The sequence below is a fragment of the Phalaenopsis equestris genome, unplaced genomic scaffold, assembly GCF_001263595.1.
Source record: "Phalaenopsis equestris unplaced genomic scaffold, ASM126359v1 Scaffold000845, whole genome shotgun sequence".
NCBI classification, from domain to species: domain Eukaryota; kingdom Viridiplantae; phylum Streptophyta; class Magnoliopsida; order Asparagales; family Orchidaceae; genus Phalaenopsis; species Phalaenopsis equestris.
Window position 1 is genome coordinate 20,722 of NW_018165285.1, and position 11,438 is coordinate 32,159.

The window sequence follows — 11,438 nt, forward strand, 5'->3', positions numbered from 1 at the left end:
CGCAATGACACATGAATAACACGCGTGTTTTTTTTCCCTGCCGCGCGGGAGGTCGTGGCGGGATTTCATTGGCTACGCACGTTATTTCTACGTGCATAGTACTGATGTAATATTTTTTCATTCACAATAGTAGATTCTAAACACCAGTGTCAAGGCTCACGTCACACCCCTCATATTGAGAATGTGCAATATCCCACACCATACCTGGGTACCGACAAAGTGATGGTTGGCAATGGACAACTTATCGATATCTTACAAACTAGTAAGCATATTTTACTCACTCCAGATAGTAAGTTACTCTTTCCTCCTCTCTCTGTATGCACCTAATATTTCTCATAATTTAGTATATGTAAATGATTAAACTTGTGATAACAACTGTCAAATCACTTTTACTCCTAATTACTTTTATGTACAAAATCTCAAAATCGGGAAAAAGCCTTTGATTGGTCTTGTTAGTCAAGTTCTTTACCTTACCACTGCCTTGCATCACTCCAATGTTCCTTCCAACACATGGCATCATCCACTCTAGCACCCTCATTACAAGATCATCAGTGTTATTTCAAAACAAAATCCTCAATTTTAGATCTCTCAAAATTATACAATATGTAAAAATTGTTTGCAAAAAATAAAGTCACTAACTACATTTTACTTCTAGAATTACTTTTTATTGTTTTCTTGATCTGATTCATTCATATGTTTGGGGTCCATTCTCGTATATTTCAATAGATAGCTACATTTTTTACATTACTTTCAGTGATGCTTACTCCCGCTTTTCATGGGGCATTCCCATGAAACATAAATCTAATGTCACCCAACATTTTATTCATTTAAATAAATACATACAAACTCACTATAATAAAACCCTATAATTTTTAAGATATGACAGGGGTGGTGAATACCGATCACATCAATTATTAGACTATGTACAAAATCATGGTATTGTACAACAATTTAGTAGTTTGTACACCACAAAACAAAATGGCTTGGTTTTATATAAAAATCAACATCTTGTAGAAACTGCATGCACTATACACAACACGGCTCTTCTTCCATCACAATTTTGGACTGATGTTATTCTTACAACAAACTATCTCATCAGTACGTTACTCTCTCCTACCACTCATTACATCTCTGCTTTTCAACTATTAAACAATTCTTCACTTGACTATCAACACTGAAAAACCTTTGGGTGTGCCTACTTTCCTTGGCAACCTTCCCTTGCCCTCCCTTCCCACTAATAAATTCAGCCCGAAGGCTCAAACGTGTATCTTTCTTGGATGCAATTATCATCATAAAGCTTACAAGTGTCTTCATCTCAGCATCACAAACTCATTATTTCCCACCGCGTTCACTTTTTCGAAGAATATTGTTTTTGTTTTTTTCCCTTTTTATTTTTAAAGGAGCTGCCAGTTTGTTCATCGGCATATACTTTCTTTTTTTTCGAATAAGTTTCTCTTCTGGATCATGTGAATAGGGTTGTAAATGAGCAGGCTCGGCTCGTGTTCGTCAATCATGGTTTTTATACACCAATTTAGTAGTTTGTACACCCCAAAACAAAATGGTTTGGTTTTACATAAAAATCAACATCTTGTAGAAACCGCATGCGCTCTACTCAACACGTCTCTTATTCCATCACAATTTTGGATTGATGTTATTCTTACAACAAACTATCTCATCAGTACGTTACTCTCTCCTACCACTCATTACATCTCTGCTTTTCAACTATTAAACAATTCTTCACTTGACTATCAACACTGAAAAACCTTTGGGTGTGCCTACTTTCCTTGGCAACCTTCCCTTGCCACTAATAAATTCAGCCCGAAGGCTCAAACGTGTACCTTTCTTGGATGCAATTATCATCATAAAGGTTACAAGTGTCTTCATCTCAGCACCACAAACTCATTATTTTTCGCCGCGTTCACTTTATCAAAGAATATTGTTTTTTTTTGTCTCTTTTTATTTTTAAAGGAGCTGCTAGTTTGTTCATCGACACATACTTTCTTTTTTTCGAATAAGTTTCTCTTTCGGATCATGTGAATGATTAGCAGAAGAGAAAAACTAAAAAATACGGACATACGATAAAGAAGACAAACAATAGAAAGAATATGAACAATCTACGTGTGATAAACCTTGTAAGGATATGACAAATATGTCCCCCAGAAAAGATAGGGCGGAAGCATCTTAGACCAATATATGCGAAAGAAAACCTACGTAGACTACCCATAACTAGATATTCAGATATGTTTGCCTGTGCTGGTTCTAAGGTGATCCAAAGAGGGCATATCTCATTTGTTTAATTACATCTTTGGGGTTGCCCAATAATACTCTTGATTCAAAGAAGTTTTGCTGGCATTAGTAATGACTACTAGCATAGAGCTTTCAAAGGGTAGTTATTTCACAAAGAATTGCTTTGACATTTTCAAAGCTCACGTTAAGCCACGTGGCAGAGAGTGTGTCTCTCACAGTCCTACATGGGTAACAGACTCATTGACATACGGAGCCTGCGAAATAACCGAATCATTCTGACGAAAAATCCCGATACGTCAAAGTACATCTAGTTCTAAGGGTAGAGGACAAATCACCTTCTCACAAACGGGCAACAACTCATCGGTAATCGAGTCGTCAAGATGATACCAACGAAGGCAAAAGGAACTGCAGATCATAATCATATAGCTAAAGGAGGGAGAAGTAATCCCTAGAAGGTAGAGGTAGCTGGATCAGGGTACCACAAACCAGCCATCCCAAGACACTAGGAAGTGAAGGTAGTCGACCCAACACATCCAGAGATTCTCAATCAGCAATTAATGAATTATGTTATCTGTAGGGACCTCGGTAGCCCTAAGATCAAAGGAAAAAAAACCTTTATTATGACTATCAAGTGAAGCTCCAAGTGGTGTAACTTATATCCACTGAAACGACAAGAATGTCGTCAGAAAGAGAAGCAATGAGAGGTTCAACTACAAATCTGGAAATGCTCCCAATAAAAGGACTTACACCCTGTTTGAGTTGGGAACCCTTCTAATGACCTAAGTACACTAGGCAATCACCTAAGAAGAAATCTATATTAGGTCAGTCAGGTTGGAGAAGCACGGTGGCTTCTCCTAGGGTCATGCAAATGATGTAGTTATCTAGAGAGGTCTTTAGATATTGTGAAGAACCTATTTTATGATGAGTGAAGGTCATGCTATGCAACCCGTTATAAAACCGGCTCGAAGGCCATGTAAGAAAGTAAAATACAGGTTTTGAAAAGTTATGAATCTCTTAATCTTAAATTTTAATTTAACTTGAAAATTTAATTAGGTTTTTTGTAGAAAAATTTACAATTTTAAGGTCCTAAAGAGCCTAAATTGTAATTTTTATAACATCTCAAATAAACTGGAAAGAAATAGGAGAAACAACACAAGCATGTAATCATGCAGGAAAAGCAGTATAACAAGCCAAATAAAATAATAAAAAGGGCGATGCCGCTGGGTCGGCGACATATCCTAGAAAAGAAAAAGACAATCATACTCCACATATACATGTCTTGTCTTAATTCTATACATAAATGAAATTTAGAATTAATGTATGGGCACAAGCAAATAGCTCCTAGTCTCACATGGTTCCGCCCATCTGACATCTTAGAACCCACACTCATACCTTATTTATAATAAAGACTCTTCCTGGGCCTCTAAAAAGTATAGAGGAAAAGATAAAAATGCACTCAACCTGTACAAAACTAATATCAGCGGGAAAGCCAAACAAGCATGCAACGTGTCTGAGCCATGCCTGGTGGGGGAGCTAAGCAGACAAACCAGCAGAAAACAATAGCCAAAGACGTTGAAAATACTACCTAGCATTCTAGAATCTCGTCTTTAATATAAGTAACGTTTCAATGCTCGAATCCAATTCATACACGATGAGGAAAAAAGATTAGGTTTTAAAGAAGCAGCTTTCGATGAGGGAGATGGAGACAGAATTAAAGTGGGAAAAGAGAAATAAGAAGATGTATTTGCGGAATTTCAGAGGGGAGGAGAAAGGGAAAGGGTAGTTGAGGAGATTGACAAATGAGGATTTGGAAGACTTGAGAGGATCGATAGATCTCGGTGTAGAGAATGACGAGCAAAGAAGAACGAAGTAATATTTTATTAAGAACTCAAGCGCTCCGCACTTATGGACGTTTTCCTCTGTGTTCGGCCGTACGAACGTAATATTTTCTTCTATTTGAAACATTAGCATTTCAACAATAAGAAAATAGAGGCATTTACATACATATCACATATCTAATGTCTTTAATGTATGTAACTCCTAAATTTATCTCCCTTTAAATCACACTCAAATCTTTGACATTTCATAAAATATAACTAATATTTTCATTTTAAAAATAAAATATGCATTAAAAATACGATATATATATATATTAGAAAAGTAAATATAAAGATATGTGTGGAATATATGTAAATTTCCAAAGTAGTAATATTGCTGTATGTAAACCATCATAATTCCTTCTATCATGTGCAGAGCATCCCATCTTCCATTTTGCTCCACATGCATGTCGCAATTTCCTTCCAAACCATTGTCCATGTTCTTTATCGCCTTTATTCTATTCGGGAGCATTTACATACATACCACACAATTCTCATCTGCCTACCTATTATCTAGCATGTAAATATTCATGCATACCACTCAAATGTTTAACATCACCTCAAAAATACCACCATCACTTTTAATTTCATGCATAGGATTAGAAAACCAAGGTTTTATAAGTGTAAATATCAAATTTTACATGTAAGTTATGTAAATATATAAGAATTGTGTGGCATGTATGTAAATTTTCCAATTTGGTACTTAGGAGGTGTCTATGTCGCACATCTTCTTCTTTCACTGCTGCTGCTAAATTTGTAAATGAAACATCATACAGAAATTCTACAGCTATTTTTGTAAATTTTCAGCCTTTGCTTGTAAAATTTCAGTTGGTATGGACGGAAAGGTTCTGCAAATAATATTCTTATTATTTATGAGGAAATCAATCTGAATAAATGTACATTTTATTTAGCTTGCCAGCTGAAATTATTCATCCTGCCCTGGGGCATCCTTTTGTGTAATTTCAACAAACTTAACTAACAATTTTGGTTCTTGTTATGGGGCAAGAACAGATACCTAAACCTGGAATCAAATGGAATTACGCTGAAACTCGGCGCGCGAAGAAGTCTCTGCTTCTGATGCGAGGTTGAGTCCATGATGATTGAGGCTTGGGCGGCGGTGAGGTGCCGGCAAATCCAATCGACGAGTAGAGAATCCTCCACGACTCCATTGGCGAAGAAGTACAGCAGCTTTGGGACAAGGAGTTTGCCTTTGTCATTTATGCCGACGGATGCTTGGATATAGTCCTTCATGGAGTTTTTCAGCTCTTCTTGCACGTTGGCTGCGGTGAAGATCCTTACCTACATCATGATTTAATCAAAAGATACTCGGATTTACATGAAAAATCCTAAATGGGAAAATCAAGGCAGAGATGCACACGATAAACAAACATGTTTTAAAAAATAAAATAAAAAATAATACAAAAATTAACAAATAAATCTGATCCCATTGTTAAATGCATGCTTGAATCCTTGCCTTTCTCTAGCAGGCAAGGATATTAAATGCATGCTACAACAAATTGGTTCTCTTTTGGGGCAAACCTTTTTCCTTCTAGTAAAAAAATGATTATCCACTTCCTAATTTTATATTTGCACCCACCACTTTAAATAGTCCTAAAGAAATTGTACCCTATAACATGAAAGTTAGAATGAATTGGATTTCATCAATTTTCATTATAACTAAGCCATTCATCATACTGCAAAAAGAAAGCACCCTGAACAACATATCAAAACCTTTGTAAATATTGGAAATAGAAGGAATCAAGAATTTAGGAACTTACTGCAGGGCAAGAGTACATCCCAGAACTAAGCCCAAACAAGACCAGGGGTTCCAAGCTATCAATGGAGTATTGTCTGTGCTCCTCTGTCAATTTGAACTTGTGCAGAGCCAGAGTTAATGCCTGAAAAGAAATGTATACGTTAGAGGCCATTAGAAATCCCGCACACACCCAAAAAAAACAAAGGACAGCAAAAACCATAGAATTTTACATACAATCTGTGGCCGATGAGCGGGAGGTTTCATCTTTAAAATAACGAATTCAATGTCAGCAGCACTAAAAGTTTGATCTCCAACAGTATAACACGCCTGCAATTAGTTATTAAAACAAAATTAGAACATGAGAGAAATTTTGCTCGATTGCAGTAGCAGAAGAGCAAAGATACGATCTTTTTAACCTTTTTCATCAATGAGAAGAGTTTGATGTCACTTTTAGGAACTCCATATGCCAGATAGATCTGAAAACAAATAAAATTTCAGTGCCAATAGAGAAATATATATTTCATGGTTAGATTTATCAATTTTGTTATTGTAGTATGATAATCATTTGCAAGGGCGGAACCGGATAATGTCCCGGTGGATAATTGTGCACCTAGAATTTAGTAATTTTGCTCCCCATGAATATATTTTTTTTGCCTAATACTTGAAAGAAATCAGATATTTGTTTATTTTGCCCATCCAAAAATATAATTTCGGTTCGACCCCGAATCATTTGATACAAAGTAGTGATTCTATTATAACGTATAAATATAAAATTTGGTTAAAACATACGTGCATTATTAAGGCATTATACAGATTAATCCAGAAAGCCAGCTTCTCATCATTACTCATTTGAGCTGGGTTGACCTTTGCTAGTTGCTCTACGAGAAACCTGCAAGGCATTGTGGAAGGATGTCAACTTGTAAGCATATGTAAACATCGTTAAAAATATAAGCCCAAAGTTAACACAAATACCATTCTTTAAAAGTGACATACACCATTTCATGCATAGGTTTAAAGCACCAAAGTGCTATGCATATAAATATTAAAGTTTAGGTGTGAGCTATGTAAATACATAACAATTGGGTGGTATTTATGTAAAAGCCCCAAACCAAAAAAGAGCAATGTATGAAAAGGATTATACACTTTTCAAGCGAAAGAAGCTACAATATCTTAAGGTTATCAAAGTATTCAATATACCAAACTTCATATTTTGATAGCTAATATAACTGAATTTTAATGGCGGGTACTACCAAACCTGAATTTCTTTAAAGCACTGGCAGCATATTCAAGTTGTGCTTTCCCAACTGACATCCAAGACACCTCCTTTGCCAAACGATACTTCCCGATATCTCTCCAATTTGATCTTTCATTAACTCCATATGGATCATATAAATCTTCCTGATCCATTACTTCATAGCCGTGAATCAGCTCAGAAGAAGTTTGCGCCGAGGAAGGCAACCTGGATGAATCTGAGAAAGATGTCCATGAAGAATGGGAGAGATTTCCAGCCACAAAAGAAAGCGAAGTTAACCACTTTGACAATGATGTCTTGGAAGTACTCGTCGGAGATCTTGACAGGCGAAGAAAAATATTTCTCATGCATGAGACCATTTCTTCTGAAAGCTGATTTGGGTGACGCCAGAGTTTCTTCACTTTCAAATCTTTCAGTGCAAAAACAGGCAACCGTAGGGAAGAATCTATAATCCTTTTCTCCTCTTCTCTCCTATGGCATGGTCCCAAAACCTGTTGTAGAAACAGGATCAGACAAAATTTTAGTGTTAAATGCCAACAAATATTTGGTGTAATAGATTTAACTGCATAAAAATTGAAGTGTCAAAATAGTCCCTTGACTATTGCCATGGGGTCATTTTAGTCCCAGAGTTGATAAAAATACTAAATTAGTCCCCAAACTGTTTTAGTGGGGCAAAAATAGTCCTCATTGGGACTATATCAACCAATATTAAAAGAGTTTGGGGACGAAATTAACAATTTTATAAACTTTAGGATTAAAATGACCCCCCTGCAAAGAGTATGGAGACTATTTTAACACTTTTCTCATTAAAATTACATGAATCAGACCTCGTTTATCAGGATATTTTCAGCTGGGCCACTAGCCAACTCTAAATCTTCGTTGCCTGGTAATAAATCCAGATGGATTGAAGGAGGCATTTGAACATCAAGCTTTGACACTCTCAAAGAAGAAACATGCTGCAAAATACAAACAAAATAAAACATCACTATCTAGAAGTTCATACGGGACATGCAAAAAGTTAAATTAAGAGGAGAAATTATATACTTCTTCCCATATATACCCAGAAGTTGATGATGGAGGTGCCATCGACGGAATTTGTAAATATTCTATATGGATTTCAGCAGCATGACGCTCGCTTCGTTCATGTTGAAGGTTAAAATGCAAAATAAAGAGTTCTTCTTCAAGTTTTCTAACTGTTATCTCTAGTGCATCAATGCTGGCTAAGAGCTCCCGTGCCTAAAGAAATTTTGCAAATCAAAGAACTAAAAGTAGAACTTATGAAAATACCTAAAAAACCATTATTTACCAGACTTTATAAGGATATCAAGAAGAGTAAAGGCCTTACCTTATTTGGAAGCTTGGAGGGGGAACTGGATAAAGGCAAAACAGTATTTCCCACTGCATTTGCCAAAGCCACATGCAAGTCAATTTCGTCTTGAAGTTGCTTCTCCAATATTTGAACCTGAAAGATAAAGCACAGCAATCAAGCCAGCACACCTATGCCAGCTTAAAAAATGTTGGGGCATTTATCCACTATAAGAAGAATATTTATAAAATCTAATCCATTATTATTCTTCGCATATCTTCAGAGCATAGCATGTAAATTTCACAGACATTAAGAGAAACGTTAAGAATGATTGGAAATCCTTACAAAATTTTTAAAACAACTTTTTACATGAGACCGGATTGCATTGCTATTAAAACTAGAAAATCATCCCCAATTCATAAGAAAATCACCTCAACTAAATCTTCTTCCACCACATGTCCTACAAAAGCCACATAAACTTGCAAAACATGAACATTATTGCACAATGCTTTCTCAAGAACATCCATTACAATAAGGATTCCAAACCATATACTCCAACTATCTATTATACAACTAGTAGTACATGCAGAATCCTAGAACAGCGGGTCCCTTCAAAAAACAATAGACAAGATAAACAAACCAACTTCATTTAAACAGTATGGCTAGCCAAATAAGGACCACAACAGATGGGAAATTTCCATATATACAGCACAACTCTAATGTATTACATATCTAACATCTAAAGTTTGATATTTACAATTTATAACACATTGATATTATAAACATATGCATGAAAAGTTGTATTTCACTTTTAAAAAGTGAATAATAATGGCATTTTTTATGTGATGTACAAGACTTGAGTGGTATGCATGCAAATATCAGATTTTAGATTCTGGATATGTAAATATATAAGAATTGTGTAGTATGTTTGTAAAAGTTCAAATGATATGGAAAGATAGACCTTAATGTCGCTAGCAATGAGCATAAATCGCTCATTCAACTAATAATAGAAGCAAGGCCATAACCAGGAGAAGATGGGCAAAGAACTCACTTCTTCTTCAAGCTGGGATCTGTAGCATCCCATCTTTCCTCCCGAATCTACTTTGCGGCCATGAATGGTCTTAGTTTCCTGACAAGCAAGGAAGAAGATGCCGCATTGGTGAGCATTAAGTAATTGGAACGAAATAGTTTTTTCAAATAAACAAACTAAACTCAATAAATTGAGAAAAAAAATTCACTGTTCAATATCTGCCGCATCCATCCACTAATTATGACGTGGGATTGTAGGTAGTTGGAATTTGACAAAAAAGCACGTCCAAACTGCCTTAATTAGAGAATGCTAAACATACTTTGTCATTCTTTCACATATAAACCAAAATAAAGGAATCACCGACAGTCAAAAATCACCAGAAATTTAGCTATGAACAATGAAATCTTACATTGATGGAAAATTCACAGAAATTTAAGTAAGGAGATCGAAAAACAATACTAAAATTTGTCGCCGTGGACCGCGATAAATTTAAAGCAATAGAAGAAAAGGTTTTGCCGTCATGGAATGGGAGGAAACCCACCTCAAAACGAGAAAAACGATCTCCAGATGAAGAAGATGACGACGGATCCGACGCACCATATCCCCATCTTTCTCCTCTTTGTCTCACCCCTCTCTGCATTGCACTCTGAATCGAGCTTCCCCTGAATCCCCGACACATAAAACCAGAAAAGCGACATACTGACAAGTCAAAGCGAAGAAAAAAACAAGAAGACAGAGACGAAAGAAGTAAACACGCATTTGAATTTCAATCCCTTACAGATTCACGGGAAGAATCGCGCCATGCGAGACATACAAGTCCCCCCACACTGCCTCCGCCTTCAAGCACAACATCTCTCTCTCTCTTTCTCTCCCCGTCCCCTTCACCGTCACCGATTCTATATATATAAAAAAAAAATCTCCTCCCCTTCCAAGAAATACCGCGAGAATGAACTGCAAGTCCGGTAATCGTTGCTTGCGAAAACGACGAGACGTCAGAATGGAGTTAAACAACAAGAAGACGGCGAAGCGCTTGGGTTCTTAATTCGTTTACGGCAGTATTCCCGCGTCCTTCTCTCGCTGTAGTTCTAGGAACCGAAAACAAATGCATCGAACTCAGAGCAGTCCAGCAACTGGTACTCCAGTACTCACCAGATCAAATGAGATAAAAAATTAACCGACGGGAACTCCATTCCTCTCTCCCTCTCGATCTCCTTCACCTGCGTTAATGGCATCTGGGGATCTCCGCCGGTGGGGGGACACAGCTTTATTCCTGCTTTCAGAAAAGCAGAGCTATCGAAGATATCAGAGAACAGCGAGCAGGCATTTGTTTATTAGAAAAAAAAAAATGGGACCTGATCTACCTGATCCGAACCTGAATGTGTGGAAACAAAAAAAAGGCTAGAAAAAAAAAAATCACTCCTCACATTTGGATGAAATTTGTGTCTTGACTTCATGCTATATCTAGACTTCAGACGTAATATTTTTTCGAATATATGAGTGCTGCTTCAGACTGCATCTGGACTAAGACGTAATATTTTTTCGAATATTATGGGACATTTACATATATATCATGCAACATTTATGTATGTATATGCGCAACACCTTGATATTTATATTTACATTTACATGCACCACACTTAACTCTTTAACATCAAATCAATAATATCATAATCTCTATCATTTTAAAATCAAATAGGCACTTTCATATATAAGTTATAACATCAAAGTGCCGTCGGTATAAATATTAAACTTTTAGTGTAAGATATGTACATATAGAATGGTTTTTTGCTATGCTTTTGTTGAATAATTTTTAGGACGTAGGGTCTCGTATTGTTCGTGAGCTCATACAACATGGTAGAGATTATGTTTTTGAGAGGAATATAAAGAAGAAGATGATGGATGTGTTGCTTGAGTTCATCTTTTTGGCTTTGAAAGCTCCCCCTCTATGCAACATGGTAGAGATTATGTTT

At 36.3% G+C, this 11,438-nt stretch overlaps 1 protein-coding gene across 1 annotated transcript; it reads right to left on the reverse strand.

Annotated features, from left to right (window-relative positions):
* Nucleotides 1–4,944: 4,944 nt before the first annotated feature.
* Nucleotides 4,945–10,501, reverse strand: LOC110031812. Its single transcript, XM_020735217.1, has 12 exons — nt 10,247–10,501; nt 10,010–10,130; nt 9,490–9,567; nt 8,478–8,594; nt 8,177–8,368; nt 7,960–8,088; nt 7,136–7,623; nt 6,670–6,769; nt 6,297–6,356; nt 6,115–6,207; nt 5,903–6,022; nt 4,945–5,423 (listed from the first exon to the last, which is right to left on the reverse strand). Exons 1-12 carry the CDS (start codon nt 10,318–10,320, stop codon nt 5,100–5,102), a joined length of 1,896 nt encoding a protein of 631 aa, XP_020590876.1. The 5' UTR covers nt 10,321–10,501; the 3' UTR covers nt 4,945–5,099.
* Nucleotides 10,502–11,438: the final 937 nt, after the last annotated feature.